Source organism: Astatotilapia calliptera, chromosome 20 (assembly GCF_964374335.1).
Source record: "Astatotilapia calliptera chromosome 20, fAstCal68.1, whole genome shotgun sequence".
NCBI classification, from domain to species: domain Eukaryota; kingdom Metazoa; phylum Chordata; class Actinopteri; order Cichliformes; family Cichlidae; genus Astatotilapia; species Astatotilapia calliptera.
The window spans coordinates 9,381,203-9,397,620 of NC_137441.1; the positions used below are offsets into that span (position 1 = coordinate 9,381,203).

Sequence of the window (16,418 nt, forward strand, 5' to 3'; positions counted from 1 at the left end):
CTAAATTTTAATATTTGTATTTATTAATTTGTTTTTCTGACATTAAAAAACGTTTCAAAGAGAAGAATGAGAGGAAGAGACGGTAAGAGAGGAACAGTAAATTAATAATTAATCACAGGCGGCAATAAATTGATAAATGGATTGTCATGATGCTTTTTCATCACAGTTCATTGTCAGTCTGTAAAGATGATATCAGTTTATCGTGCAGACAGGGAATGAAAAGCTGCCAACTTCCAGTTAACAGCTTTATTCTGGAGACCACAGCTCGCTGGATGCACATATCCTACAGATCTGATTCACATTTCATGTTACGTGATTATATGTTCTCTGACTCCGGTGTTTCCATCATCCAGCTAGGATATTCTTCCAAAGGACCCTGCAAAACACAGAACGATGAACACTTTTCAGATATTTTTTTTACTTTTAATAGCAAGTTTTTTAAACTTTTTTTTTTTTACAGGTGCAATAATAAGCTTTCACCGCTCGATCTCACAGATAAGTATAGACAAAGATTTTGTGTTGGTCCCTGCTGGTTATTGGAACAATACATCACTGCTGCCACCATATTGTTCAGTGGGAGCTGGACCATGTAATCCGTACATATCCCAAACCCTCTGAATTTACAAGTGATTAAACTGTTCTGGTTAGCTATAAATGTCAGAACTGTACAAAAGGCTTATATTCTGTTGATAACTGTAATATTTCCACAACATAATTATAAAACACAATAATAACTCAATATTACAGCTCTCTGCAGATGCTTTTTCGACCAACAGGAATACTCCCATACTTGTCATGTCTTGAGTCTGTTATCTTCAGTGCTGTGGTTCATGAATGGCTTTTAACTTTATCTTTTGGGAATCTGCAGACAAAACAAGTCCATCTGAACAACACTGTGGAGGTCTGACGGTTTCTGTAGATACAAATCAGGAATATATGTCAGTTAGCTGTTACTGAGCTGTTAGTACCATGAAAAATACTTAACAGTCAGATAATTTAGGACAACTTAACACAGTAACACAAACTGTGACAAATACCATTTTGTGTCAGGATAGTCCATGCAAATTAAGTCAGTTTTAAAAATAGACTGCTTATTATGACTATTGCTTTTCTTTCACTAGAGCATAAAAGATCAGCACAAACATTTATGTTCAGTCTAAAGAGACACATGTCACAAGGCCTGATATAGCATGTGTCTAAGGGATATCATCAGAAGATACCAATTCATATCAAAATTCTCAAAATATGACAATAATTGTTTAATGTTTGTTTTTAAACCTTTCTTTTCTACAAGCTTCAGCAAGCAGAATCATGGTCTGAATGCACTGATGTGCCAAACATATTTTATTTGCCAAGAGGATCTATAAACTATCAACTCTGTATAGGCTCCTTTTGCTAGCCAATTTCTTTTTATTTAATTATTTTTATACATGTATGGTGTAATAATGCCTGAGCCGACAGCTGGAAGTAAAGAGAATACAAAAGAAAATAGAAAAGGGGACAAACAGGAGAAAAGATAAGATCACAGGTCAAAGCACAAAGAAAGCAAAAGGACACACTGTCGCTGAAAGAGAAGAAAAACAAAAAAACAGATACACAAACAAACACACACCCATCCACGTCAAGTTTGTTTTGTCCTTTTATTACATCTACCATAGACAGTATTTGTACCGAGGCTGCAGGTCTGGAAGTGACAGAGGCACCATGCGCCTATCCTACATGCGACTAGTGCAGCTGCCATGACGGCTCTGCCCAGACTTGTTTATTAGAAGTAAAAGTCAACATGGAACTACTTTGCATTATTATTATCATCATTGTGACATCAGCTCTGTTCCATAGCCTAAATGGGAACCATCCTAACAATTCAGCCTGTATCCTGTCAATAACTGTAATATTAACATTTTAAATAAATGGTCTGCCACCAGCATGTCAGTGATATAAAAAAAATTTTTTTATAAAGGGGGCTAATTTTAAATACAAGGAACATTCAGTATTCTTGTTTGCTCGCATTTTTGTAACTATGTTATTTAATTGGGTATCAACAATCATATAACTAACACTGATATTAGTACTGACTACTACATTTCTACTATCATAACATCCCTAACGCTAGACGACAACCAGCCGTTGGCATAAAGTAGCTTAGCATAAAGACAGGAATCACCTGAAAGCAGCTAGCAAAAAAAGCACCTACCAGCACTTCTAACACATAACACTGTTTAAGTGTAACACCAACAATCTGCTGTTAATTAAAAGGGTGCTGTGAGTCAAACTCTTTCTTCAGGCATCCATCCATTCCACCTAAACCCCCACAAAAACAAATAACTGGGACTTTCTATACTTTAGCTTTTACTTCCTTTTTTTAAAAGGCCAAAGACTGAAAAGGCACAGCCAGCCAAGAGTTTCTGATAAGTTGTTTAACTGATTGATTTTCATTTGTTCTGCCAATCATGTACAGCTAAGATGCAACCACTTCTACTGGGCTCTCATGTTTCTAATTAGGAGAGTTTTATGAGCTGTAAGCAGCGACTTTGTGCAGGCAGAGGAAACTAATGTCTGTTGTTTAGCTTTGGGACTTCAGCCTTACTGTCTTACTTTGCTGCCTAATACAAGCATGGAAGAAAATCCTCTCTGCTATCTCTCTTAGCTCTAGTTTGAACAGAATTTTGACTAAAAATGTCACTGCATGATTTAAAGACATCGAATCTTTTCCATTAATCTTAAAGCCAAGTTACGTCAAACTCCACTGTTGGCTTATAACAACTGCTAGCATTCAATTATTTTCAATGAGAAGTCGCAGTGCTTTTAGTGTAGTTCACAGACATGTGAACAAAAAATTGGTTTAAGAAACAAAGAAAACCACATCTTTTACTGAACCCGTGTGAAGGGCTGACCCATGCACTGCTTGCAGGCTCCATCTGGCCAGTCACCATGGGCCACCAGGTGCTCTACCCCGAGTACCCCACAGGGTGGGGCCCCCGTCACAGTGTTGCTTTGTATATTAAAACCACAGTAGTCTCATCTGAATAAAGTGAATGGGAATACATAGAAAACAGACCCGCTTATTGTGTAAGTGTTGTTTGTTTACATTGCTGTTCTCATATTTACATCACAGAGAGCCATAACACTTCCCTGACCCCAGACAGATGCAGGGCTGGTGGCGGTGGACACACAGCAGAATGCCTCCCATGTGAAAAGCCCCTTTGTTTTGGAACTACACCCACCAACATTTTTCCAACGTTATTCAACCAAGAAGTGAAATGTATCCTTGGCACAGATACGCATAATTACAGCAGCAGGTTTTACAAGGACAGGAGAAAACAGAGTGGAGAAATCTCACACAAGCATAGAGAGCATGCAAGTTTTAACTTGCCTGCCTGCCTGCCTGGGTTTGAACCTGGACCCTCCTGCTGTGGGACGGCAGCACAAACTATGGAGCCATCGTCAATATTTTTTTTCCAGCTATCTTCATCATAAAACATGTAATTTTAGTGCTAAGCTAAACCACTGCTAGCTAAAGATTAATTTTTAATTGACAGGAATAGGAGTCAGAAATTTTAATGTGAAAAATGTCAAACTGTGTCTTCAAAGTCAAGGACTGGGAAGACTGAAAACACACACACTCTCACCTCTGCTGAGCAGCTGCAGGTTGCGTCCCTCCTCCTGCACCTGGAGCTGCAGCACTTGTTGCAGCAGCTCCTGTCGAAGTGTCTCTTGCACTAAACCCATGCGCTCCAGCTTCTCCCCATTCAGGCGCAGTAACGCTCGGCCTTTAAGGTGATGACAAAGTAATTTTTTACAATTAAACTGTAATTCATGAATTCACTAGTGGAACTGTTTTTCTACTATCTCAGACCTGTGATGGCGTGGTGGGAGAACGCTTCCACATAGGTCAGGTAGTTGTGTGGACAGTGTTTCTTCAGCCACTTGCACACATCTTGTTGAGACCAAAGAACAACAGGACGGATCAGGCTGGGCTGTGTTGGGCTTGTGTGATATATCCCATAATTGTCACTGGAGCGGTACTGTAGATAAGAAGGCAGACAGGAAAACATACAGATAAATGCAGAGGGTTAGTGATATAAGGGGACATTTAATGCTTTTTTTCCCCTTATGTCTGTCATATGTGTACCATTGGAGTAGAGGACATTCACATCAAACTTGGGTAAAGCTGCACATATTGAGGTCAGAGTATGTGCAAATTAATAATAATAATAATAATGGATTGCATTTATATAGCGCTTTTCAAGGAACCTAAAGCGCTCTACAATTCCACTATTCATTCACTCTCACATTCACACACTGGTGGAGGCGAGCTACAGTTGTAGCCTCAGCTGCCCTGGGGCAGACTGACAGAAGTGAGGGTGCCATATCGCGCCATCGGCCCCTCTGGCCAACACCAGTAGGTGGCAGGTGAAGTGTCTTGCCCAAAGACACAACAACCAAGACAGACAGAGCTGGGGATCGAACCAGCAACCTTCCGGTTCACAACCCCCTGAGCCATGGTGAGTGAAACCAAAATCTCAGGTTTAAAACGGCACTAAATACACAACTTCAGCATATACCTAATATTGTTATCACCAGGACACACACTGGCTTTGAGCACAGAAAACCATCCACCACCTTTTAAAATCATGTGTTTCTGAGGGGCAGCCAATCAGAACAGGGGCAGGTAGCTGAAGTAGCTTAACAGAAGAAGAACACAGAGGCTACAGCAATGCTCAGTCTTAGATAAAAAAGGATTATTTTGAACTTTAAATCTTGAAATCTACAGGCACCAACCACAGAAGACGTAGCTGTAGCTCAGGCGGTAGAGCAGGTCATAGGTTAATTGGCAGGATGGTGGTTTGATCCCTGGCTGCTCCACTCTGCATGCCAAATATCCCTAGGAAAGATACTAACCCCAAGTTTTTCTCTGATGAATGTGTGTGATTGATAGACAGAAAGCACTCAAGCACAGAAAAAAAGTGTTTGCGTGGGTGAATCAGGCTCCTTGGTTTGCAGCCATCTCCCTTGTTGCTGTGTTTAAAAATGCCAGGTTGATTCTTGTGAAGGAGTTTAACCTGGTACGAGGTACTGCCACCAAATGCAAAACCCCCAAAATGGACTTGAATCAAGCTGAGCATGTGCTAGTGAAAAAGAGGCTTAAGGAGATTTTTCAAATAGAGAGATACTAAGATAAGTAAACAGACAGCATTTTTCAGAGGTGAGATCTGTTCAATGACTCAAAGTCCTTTGCACTATTACTACACCAATGTAAAGAGCTTGGAAATATAAGCAACTGAACTTCTTCAAGTCTCTTGAAGACATTTCCCCTCTTATCCGAGAAGCTTCCTCAGTTCAACTGAAAAGGTAAAATGTCTTCAAGAAACATAACAAAGTGCAGTTGCTTTTCTTTCCACGCTCCATAGTTGACAATGACCTGGATGCCTGAGAACCTACACAGATATACTACTACACTACTTCCACTTCTTTGGGTTCAGTATTTAGGTCTAAGACATGCCAACAGGAGGAGCCAGGGATTGAGTTAGTGAATCATCCTTCAATTAGCTGAAGGCCAGTTCTACCTCCCTTGTGCACACTAGAGACTTGTATCCCTTAATTTATCTTTTAAAAAAGAAAGTCTTAAACTTCACACTAACATGTTCACACAGGGGACATACTGTACTGATGTGCTTTGTGCTGAGATAGATAACCTACCACAGGCATATCTCTCATTAACTGCCAAAGATATTCAGTTATCGGTGGCATTTGACTGCTAGGAGATGTCTCCCATGAAAATATATCCAGAGGAACGGCACAAAATTCAGACTCCATTTAAAACCTGAATGAACCTTAAAGCTCTTTTAATCTTTTCGCCTGCTGTTGCCGCTGTGCATCCATACAACCCACATCTATCATGCGCTGTGTACAAATCTGCACACTGTCTTTTATTCGCTGTACATAACATGTGCACACAGCCAATTAAGTGAGCATCTGCTGGGAGGATTATAAGATGAATATTGAGTATCACATTTCATTTCACATGCCTTATATACATCAAAAGATGACAAGTTTGGGCCTCTACAGGGCTAGAACATGTTTCAGCCTCATTAAAGAACACAGGGGCGATCGTTGCCATATGTATAGGCAGTGTAGGCACATCTGTGTAGCTGTGAAGTTCCCTAGAAGAGTGGCGAACAAGCAGCAGCAACAGCAGCAGAAAAAGCACACGAAGACATGCATGTAGGCCAGTGTCATGTTGAGATTCAGCTCTTTTATCTTATAGATGTACAGGATGCAAAACTGGAGTTGTAATCAAGCTGCGCCTTTGATCAGCCAATCACTTTTTAAAAATGTAGCAAGTTCAGCAGTTCATTTGCAAGATAAAAAATATCACATCTGGCTGATGTGCAAGAGTCAGTGGAGCAAATGTTTTGCAGGAGGGTCTGCCTGATATGTCAGGATGCAGTGGTGTTAAAAACATTCTTATTCTCAAAATAGAACCAAAAATGGTGAGTTTGATATATTTTTTGAAGCATGTTCATCACTTCACCAACAATTTTTTGATCCATAGGATGTCAGTAATGATTCATTTCATTAAAATATAATATTAGTAATAATATGAATAATAGCAAGAAGAATGAAAGTATTCAACTCCTTTTTTTTCTTTTTAGCCATCAGAATTACTGTCTGAAGGCCAAGAAAGATGCCCAACGGATTTACTTTACCAAGTGGATCATCACGGCCTTGCCGTAGTGGTCCATTTGATTGACCTTTATTATTATTTATTTATTTATTTATGTATTTTTATTTTCAGTTGTTACAGACGGGACAGTATTCCACTCCTGCATGAATCACAGACTCTGGAGATTTTCCATAACACAATGGTGATCTGCCCTAAAAATCGAAGTAACTAAAAAAGAAGTAGTTTGCTTGCTTTTGGTTTTAACACCGGAGTGTAGTGCAATCATACAGATACTGAAAGTATATCAACAATATCCATCCATTCTCCTCCTTATCAGGAAGCCGGAGTACACATGCAAACACAGAGAAAACATGCAAACTACACTCGGCCAGATGGAGGATTTGAACTCAGGACCTTCAGTAGTGCTAACCACCACACCACCATGCCACCCTGCTTATTTTTAAGTCTCCTTTATTGTGATCAGCAATTAATTTGTGATGAAATATACAAATGCCTTTGACCTGTTCACAAAACTGCTACATAATGTGAGTATTCTTCTATTTATTTTTGAGGAGAATGAATGACATTGGGCTTCGAGCTGTGAGCTGAAACAAACAAAACATTAATGTTTTGCGAGACGTTTTTAATCAATAATCACTTTTGGGTTGTTTAATGTAATCTAATATATAATGTTACACAATTTTTAAAGACATAGAGGAGTTTTAACTGTGCACGATGTCCTGTGTGGTTTACTCGCACACAGGGCGACATTTACAGTCTTTCTGTCACGACATTGTAGTCCTCAGTGTGAGCCTCACCTGGTGAGAGTTTTCAGATTATGGTAATTATGGTTTTTAGCTGGAATATGCTCTTCACCAACAATAAATAAGAAGCCAGTTATTCTGTTTGTTTTTGTATTTGGCATAGCTGAACACTCAATAGAGGATTTGGGGTTTGGAGCCGAGTGCACTCAGTTTGTTTTCCCCCCCTGTGTAAATTTTGTTTAACACAAAGAACAATAATTTGTCTTGAAGTTTTCACACAATAAATCAAGCAGCTAATGATATTAAACTTTTATTTCTCCAAAAACATGCCATGCTGATCAAGAAAGTGACCTATTCTGCTTCACTTCAGAGTGTTTACTGCTTTCTGATTACAGTTTTGTCTCACTGGGAGGTTTACTGCCGAGTCTTTTTGTGAACGGGCATGTCGGACGTGATGTGCATCATTTTCACTGACATGCTGCAGATACTGTTGCTGTGGCAATGCAGTTAATGGGGATCTAAATAACAAAGAAAGACACATTCAGAGTTTGAATCAAGTATTTTTCTGGCTCTGACTGACTTCTAATGCACCATGAATACTTTTATGGTGAGCTTTTATCTTTAGACTTCCTTCTCACCCTCTGGATTTCCTTTCATCACTTCCATTTATGCAGCAAACAGTTTTTCCTAACTTCACACCCTACCGTTGTAAAAACCTGAGCCCTCATGTTTGGCTTGTATATGAATAAATGTGGTTGGAGTGATCGCACAAAGGATTTCTACTTATTGGTATTTTTTAAACATTGTTTGATTAGGAGTGAACATTTCCCTTAATTCATTAAAAATAAAATGAGTCAGATGTCCTTCAATATGCAAAACAATCCCCCCAAATCCCAAAAAGCTCCATTTCTAATTTGGCTGCAGGTTATGACTTTTCATTATTAATTGTTTTGTGAATAAAACGACTGTTTGCCCAGTAAAATGTCAGAATATGTGAAAATTGACCACAGTCATGTAAAGTAGGAGTTGTAAAACTTTTTGAGGCCAGAGATCCCTTAGAGGCAGAACAAGAACCATCGCAAAATCCTAGCAATGATTTAGTTGGATAAGGGTCACTTGAGGACTAATTTAAATACACTCACTGACCACTCTGTTAGGTATGCATCTTCAACTGCTCGTTAATGCAGATATCTAATCAGCCAATCACATGGCAGCAACTTGACCTCAACGACCTGCTGAAATTCCAACTTAAAGCATGACGTGGCTGTTGGTGCCAGACAGGCTGGTCTGAATATTTCAGGTCAGAGGAGAATGCCCAAACTGCTTCAGAGAACCAGTCGTTAAAACCAAGGTTTGCAGATGAGCATCTCTGAATGCACAACATCTTGAAAGCACATATGCTACAGCAGCAGAAGACCACACCAGGTACCACTCCTGTCAGCTAAGAACTGCAGCTGACAGGTTTAAATAGGTGAGTTTTGATACCTACGTATTGTTACTGACCATCCCCATCCCTTTACAATATACCCATCTTCCGATGGGTATAACGCACCATGTCACAAAGCTCAAATAATCTCAAATGCTTTCATGAGCATGAGTTCATTCTACTCAGATGACCTCCGCAGTCACCAGATCTCAATCCAATAGAGCACTTTTGGGATGTGGTGCAGCAGCAGATTCACATCATTGATGTACAGCTGACATATCTGCAGCAGCTGTGTGATGCTATCACGTCAATATGGACCAAAAGTTATGTATTTATATGTATAGCTATGTATATTTTCATATTATTTATATTCTAAATTGTGTTTTAAGCTCTGGTTTCTTATTGTTTAATTTTTAGTGTAGTGAAGCCTTTATTGCAGTAGTAGTTTAATATTTTAAAACCTCAAATATGGGCCTATTTCTCATGGGCAAAACTTAAGAAGTATATCTCAGTAACCACATGCACCAAAGCCTCTTCTCGCTGGTTCTATTAATAAATCTAAACAGGTTGAGGAATACTAACTCTAAAGACCTTTTATTAAGGCATTATAAGCGCACGCATTGAGCGTTTAGAATCAGAAGTTAATATATAGTTTATATTCTCACTAAAAATTCTCAGTAACCCACACACATAAATTATGAAGTCATTACCAAAAACATTCCAAATAATTTTCCTTTCAGCGGTTACTATATGTATTTTGCTGCTCTGAGTCCACAGCTGTGAAGTATAAAAACACTATAGAGACCATAATGAGTGTTTGGATGCCTGTGAGAGGTGGCAGAGATGCATACTGACAGAGTGAATACGAGAACAGCATGCCAAAAAAAAAGTAAGTGGAAAAACTTAACAATGGAGGAAGTGAAAATACTGTAAACACATTACAATGCAGCACAGACACACAACACCGATTAAGTTCATGTGCGTCGAGACAAAAATAAACAGACCACTACTTTATGTGCATCCAAGAGGATTGAAGCAAAGACATAATGCATTGCATACAACTATGTTATCAGCCCAGCCCAGTTCTATGTTTGCAGCTTTAGCTTCAGCTTGTAACAGCCTTTTAAAGAGCCTTTCATGGGGTGAAGACAAAGGCATGGGCTCTCTGACTTGTAACCAAGAGCTTTAAATGAGGCCAGCTTACAGTATAAATGGATTGTCTCTGCTGCCCAAACTGGCTGTGTGAAGAGACAATGCTGTATCAGATAACAAAAAACTATTAATTTATACCGGAACAGAATGACTAGTGGAAGTAGATATGAGGACGTTTTCACGCGAGAAGATCTATAGAAATGGCTAACTGTTTATTATCCTGAAACAACAGGCACAGGCTGGATACTATCAGGCAGTTAGGATCAAAATAAATTCAACTTTTCTCTGCTCTCAGTCAACAAGCACAGTGGTGGTGCAGCATAGTGTGAGCATAGGAAGACCTGTGCTATTTAAAGCTAAAAGGCTGTTAGAGCTCACCAACCCGCTGGGGAGAGGGCAACTTTCATTCTCTACTAACAAAGTGTCCATTTACAACAATAGATGATGACCGGCTGCATTTGTCAGACTATGAGGTTTTTTTTATATTTCAGACTTTTCCGTGGAGAAATCTGAGAGGAGAGCTGCCAAACGGCAGCAGGGGTTTTTGCATGTGCTCATATATTGCTAATGCAACAAACACAGCAGTTTCTCGTATGAGCAGTGCAACTTTTTCATATCTGCATGCAAGAAGTCAGTGGAATGGAAAATAAAAAATAAAACCAGAAACACATAACACCACTAATTTCTTGATATCGCCATTGGTGCAGTTTACATAAATCACAGTAGTTATTTTTAGTGAAATACAACAGTGCTTAATAGCCATGGAAACTGAATGGCTATAAATGGTTATTATACTGACAAGTTATGTAGATGTGGATTACCCTCAATTTATTAAACATATTGATGCATTAGTAATTTGAAAAATCTCCCAGGCACAGGCACTGGCTCAGGTCCAGGAATTATGTCTTTTAGTAAATATCAAACAGTGTGTATGATGTGCAGAAAACAACCAGCAGAGAGTACACACTCCAGCGTGTTCACTGCAAGGCGAGGACATGACGTTGTAAACAAGTTTAAGTATCTTGGACTCAAAATGAACTCTATTTAACCTTTAAAAGTCCTTCTACTAAGTTATCTAACATCATAAAATGCAACGTTAAAAGATTTTGCTACCTGGCCACTAACAGGTGGAACAACACTTTATTCAGTGCAAACATATTTCAAAAAAGCCACTAAAAGCTTTGATTTTCAAAAAAGTAATTTTCATTTCATCCTGGTAGCATCAAATAACAACAACAATACTTTGATCTTAGTGGATTTTTAAAAATGTATATGCTTAAAAACATAGGTGACTGTGAAGTAGCTCATGTCAGTAAAAAGAACTAAATATTTCCATTGCTTATTAATTGTAATAAAGCAGAATTCCTACTTTTAAGCCACATTTCAAACAGCACATTGTGACAAACCAGTTCTATAGTCGTTTTTAACTTTGGATGATGCAGGACTTGGATTATTCTTTTGACTTTGTGTGTCTTTGTGTGCTTTTGAATGCAAGCTACCCAGGGGATGCGGATCTAAATTAATCCAGCATAATTACTTAAATAAACGATCTTATATTTTCCTGCTAATGTTCATTAACATGCACTGTCTCTGTTACATAAACATATAAAGTAAGGCTTTCATATTGGTCTTCTCTGAGTCCTTGTGGATGTTACATGTTATTACAACACCTGTAAGTCATCCACGGTGCGTTGAGGTGGTTATCTCCATGTAGTGAACTGTGTTACAAAAATCAATGCATTTGGAATGAGATACAGAGAGAAGTGTATATATCCACACACATTTATTTTGATGCCTTCAACACAGATCAGCAAAGCCACTGGGACAAATAGGATTGTAACATCATAGACATAGTTTATGGCCTACAAGAAGCTCTACATCTATGTCCAGATAGAGTCTGTTTATTTGGCTAAAGGTGCTTAAATGCTTGATTTTCTGACTGGCCCTCTTGTTTACATTTCACCACAGTCACATCTGTGACCATTAGTTTAAGCAGTCATGCCTGCAACCAGCTAATCATGCCCAGATAGGTGGCCGTGTTTTCAGATAGGCATATACAGTAGTTCACGTGAAAAACTTTAGTCGGAAACTTGTCATTATTTTTCTCTGCAGTATCAGAAAAACCTCTAAAATGAGTGAAAGAGTAAAGGTTTCAATGTCTGACCTGAGAAACTATCGGCACAGGACCTTTCTCCTTTTCTTTGATTAGGTTTGCATTCTTACATTTCTTGTTAATTTTTTTAGCAATTAAATTAATCTTTAACATATTAGAATTCCAAAGTAAATATATATGGTTTTCCTAACTCTGGATTTGTGGCAAACATCATCAAGCTTAATTAGGCAGAAAGAAACATATCACCCTGAGCTGCAAGAATAAAGAAAACCTAAGGGGATTATGACAACATGCACCAGGTGCGCTTTTCGACATGCTGAAGTCATGTAGGTGCTCAGTACCTGCAGGGCCTCGGTCCCCGGCTGCTGTAGCAGCTTCACTGTTCTGCCTCCCGCTGTTTTCTGTCCACGGCCGTCATGCCAGGTCAGGTTCCCACCTGTCCGTCGACTCAGCTGGTGCTTAAAGTCCTCAGGCAGAGCCCTGTACTCCACAGCTGGCCTGCAGAAACTGAAACTGGATGCAGCTGGAGAGATAAAGGGAGGGGGTATAATGATTAGACAGGCAGACCTGCTGACAGTGTAAAAACAGCATGGGACTACTTCCCTACTCCCTTGCTCTGCATGACTTGGAAACAAAAGGCAGGATTGAAACCATATGGATAACCTGCCATTCAGGAATGGTCTCCTTAGCAAATTTCTGCAAATCTGCTCTATTGACACAAACCAGGCTTGAGTTAGTTATCTGAGCCTTGATGAAATCGTAGATGAATCCTGGAAGTCAGCGTTCAGGTACCACAATTACTTTGTGAAAAGCTTGTAGAGTTGTGAGACATGCCACTTTCTCATCATTAGGATGAGGCCTGCAGGCAGATATCCAAACTGACTCAACAGCAGGTGGCTTCCCAACATCCAGTAATTAAAGAGTGTGCAACTACAGTAAACACGCTGTTACTGGCACAGATTCTGGCAGAAAGCCACGGGTCATTACACATTCATGTGCCAGATTGGAAGGATTTTCTTACCACGTTTGAAGCTCCGTGTGCAGCTTGTGTTTGCGTGTGCGCTAATGTGCATTTTCAATATCTTAAGTTGACTAAGAGAATTTGAAAAGAGGACAGAACGAGAGAGGCTGTCAGGGGGAAACGAGGTTTTGAGGAGATGAAAGAGTGCCTTCGTTTCTCCTGCTTTGTGCTTCTCTTTTCTGTCATTCACCATCTCCCACCGAGAGCGGAGCCATTCTGCGTCCTGCAATCATCAAGGCAAACCAGCACTATCAGGTTATTACGAATAAAACTTGGTGTGCGATTTTTGGTTTCTTTGAGGTTTTACTCGAGGCATGTACGAACCCTCCTTCAGAGTGTTACTCACCCAGGCTGCCGCTGTAAACACAAATGTGCCCCTTTCATGGATGTAGTATGCATAATTAAGACTATTTGTCAGAGCCTTTTCCCTTCAAATGGAGAAAAAAAACCCTTCTCTTTAAAAAGTGCCAGTACTGGAAAGGAAACACTTTCATGATCAAAATCCTTACTAAACAAATTATGAAGTATCTGGCCTGCCTGCAATATCTTTAATCCTGTATTTTGGATGAATATAGTTAAATTAAAGCTCTTATTTGGGGTATTTAAAATTTTGACTTGGCACACATCTTTACCTATCAGAAATATGCACACCAGGACTTCAGAAGCTGGGAGTAAATTCAATTAAGAGCAAGCCAAGGCAGAAAAGTGACCACAGCAACAGTCACACTGATGGTGGCGATGCTGGATGCGCTGTCCATTTCAGCACCGTGTCACTGACCATCAGCGACCCCCTTCTGTTCCTTTCTTATGCATAATATTCTTATAATGTCTGAATGCATGTATATGACAGAGTCTGTTTTTAATAGATTTAATGTGGCAGCGTTTAGCTGCACTTTATTTCAGAGAGCTCTTTCCAGCTGAGGCCACTTACGTAACAGATAAACTGGTTTAGCAAGTAATGAGTTAAAGTAATGGAATCAGCGTGCTTTAGATTTCGGCGGAATGCGAGTGGGACTATTTAGAAAAGAGTTACTGATTATTATTATTAATAATATTGAAGTGTAACCTTCCTACCGTCTACAGCCATGATGTTTTCTCGGAGACAGCCTAGTGGAAGTCTCCCATCTTCTCCGGTGACCGACACACGGGCTGCGGGTCCAGCTCTTCCCCTCTGTGTGCGCTCCGCTCACCGACAAAAGTTTCACTGAGGTCTGGCAGGAGCAGCGACGCTCCACATCCTCTGACCTGAGCTGCTGGGCTAAGTGGGGATTTAAAAAATAAACAAACAACCACGTCTTAAAACCAGCTCACGTCGTCCTCAGTGTCACTGGCTGCTGCTGTCTGTGAAGCCGAAGTTGCAGAAGACTGGACAAGAATGTCCCCGAGCAGCTGGCTGACTGGTTCCGCGGGATCAGGCGGGCGCGAGCATGTGCGCGCGCGTGCGTATTTGTGTGTGGTTTTCGTCCGTGTCGTGAGAATCAGATGCGCGGCTTTTTCTCAAGAGCATGCATGAGCACAGCGAGCTCAAAGTGCAGCCCCGGGCCCTGTAATTAACGCAGCCAGTGGAGACTCTGAAAAACAGCCGGATGAAAAGGCTTCTCATAGCTGCAGCATCCACCATAAGGAATTCCCCTTTGCCTTTTCTTAAAGAAAGGGAGCTCTGTGCGCGCCCGTGGGCACTGCGCCCTCCCTGTGATGGACCCTCTATGTCGGGTCTGTGCAGAAGAGCTGCAGGACGGTGACTGTTCCTGCTCACACCTGCCCTTGCACTCACTTTATTGGCCACATTTGGCCGCAGAGTAAAAGAGAGACCTCCGTAGGAGCAAAAGAGCACAAAACTTTAAGCATCCAACATAACTCAAAATACAATCAAAGCCATGGAAAAGACTATCTGTCTTGCTTTCTTATTTCTCTCACTCAAAACAAAAGGAATACGAACAAGATTCAACAGTGTGGTCTGTACAGACATGACAGCATCACTCTTGTTACACCATCACCAGCCTGAAGACTGACAGAAGGCAGAGTTGCTCCTTGCTTTCATGCTGTTTACACCAGCCATTTGAATATCGAACAACAGAAAAAATACACCATAGAAAAAACCCAGATTACTGCTGCTCACTGGATATTTTTCTCTTTTTTAGATTAGTACCTGAGTGGGATGCTTGTGTTTGAAAATCTCAATACATCCTAATTTCTGAAATATTCAGACCAACCTGTTCGTCAGTAACAACATGCTTCATTCAAAATCACTTAAATGACCTTTCGTTTTCATTCTGATGCTCAGTATGAACTTCAGCAGGTCATATTGGCCTGAACACATTGAGTTACTGCCATGTGATTAGTTCATGATCATTCAGTCACAAAAAAGAGAGAGAGAAAAAAAAGAAAGTTCAGGTGAGAGAGCCCACAGAAGAGGCGTCATTAACCACAATCAGAAACAGCAGGGTGGAGGTGGGTTGCAAAGTAGCAACCATAGGCCGTCTAAAGCACCTTAACCAGTGCATGCTGTGTGAGATTTGCAGATAGGATGTGTAGAAGTGTTCCAGCTTAGCCATCATCTCATATAGGCTGGCACTGAGATCAACCTATCAGCCAAAATTGCAGATGAACCTGCCTCTGTGACCTGCCCAAGAGAAAACAAAAAGCCGTACCAAAAGCACCTTTAAACATATTCGTGACCCTCCTGAATCCCTTCACAAAATGAATGCACACATGTTGATTTCTCTTTAATGTATGCACATGCTGAGGATAGATGATACAACAGCACAAAGGTTCACTTACTCTAAATTTAAGTGCACGAAAAATCTTTTATTTTGTATTTTTAACTCATCCCTCTTAATGTTAAAGACTGTAAAATATCACATTCTTATCAGGGTTTGGTTAATAATTGTGTTTAGCCTCCCTGTTGTTTGAGGATATGATGTTTGGGTTAGTTGTCAGAGTTTTAGTTTTCATCTTATCTTTTGTTTTAGTTTGCGTCTTTTATCAATGTTAATGGTATTAGTGTTTCCCTAAAGTGTCATGTCTGTGTTAATCTCTTTAGTTTTTCTTCCCAGTTTTACTTTGAAGGTTTGTTTTCTTTTATGTCCTGTGTCAGTTTTGTTTTTTTCCAGTTCTAATTGTTTTCACCTCCTTCACTTCTCTCCTGCTTCATTCAAGTATTTATAGTCCTTTGTCCTTTTATAGGTGTTGTGTTGTTTGTGTTGCCTTGCTGCCTTCCAGGTGAAATTCCCTGGTGTTTTTGGTCCCCATTGTTCTTTTTGCGTCTAGCTGTT

At 40.0% G+C, this 16,418-nt stretch overlaps 1 protein-coding gene across 3 annotated transcripts; it reads right to left on the bottom strand.

The window, feature by feature from the left end:
• Position 1: 1 nt before the first annotated feature.
• On the bottom strand, positions 2 to 14,893 carry samd10a (sterile alpha motif domain containing 10a). Of its 3 annotated transcripts, XM_080294945.1 has the most exons (7): positions 14,218 to 14,578; positions 12,464 to 12,645; positions 3,857 to 4,025; positions 3,630 to 3,770; positions 3,374 to 3,466; positions 791 to 913; positions 2 to 376 (listed from the first exon to the last, which is right to left on the bottom strand). In XM_080294945.1, the coding sequence occupies exons 1-6, from the start codon at positions 14,228 to 14,230 to the stop codon at positions 816 to 818; spliced, it is 696 nt and encodes a 231-aa protein (XP_080151071.1). In that variant the 5' UTR covers positions 14,231 to 14,578; the 3' UTR covers positions 2 to 376; positions 791 to 815. The 3 variants fall into 3 exon arrangements, with proteins under 3 accessions (XP_080151071.1, XP_080151072.1, XP_080151073.1); XM_080294946.1 differs by lacking the exon at positions 3,374 to 3,466 and having other exon boundaries at positions 14,218 to 14,893; XM_080294947.1 differs by lacking the exons at positions 791 to 913; positions 3,374 to 3,466 and having other exon boundaries at positions 14,218 to 14,691.
• Between the last annotated feature and the right edge of the window lie 1,525 nt (positions 14,894 to 16,418).

Coding starts and splice junctions, on each gene's coding strand:
- samd10a (XM_080294945.1), bottom strand. Junction 4,026..12,463: donor CGGGGACCGAGGCCCTGCAG/GTACTGAGCACC, acceptor TCTTATCTACAG/TACCGCTCCAGTGACAATTA. Junction 3,467..3,629: donor CCTGCAGCTGCTCAGCAGAG/GTGAGAGTGTGT, acceptor TTTATGATGAAG/ATAGCTGGAAAAAAAATATT.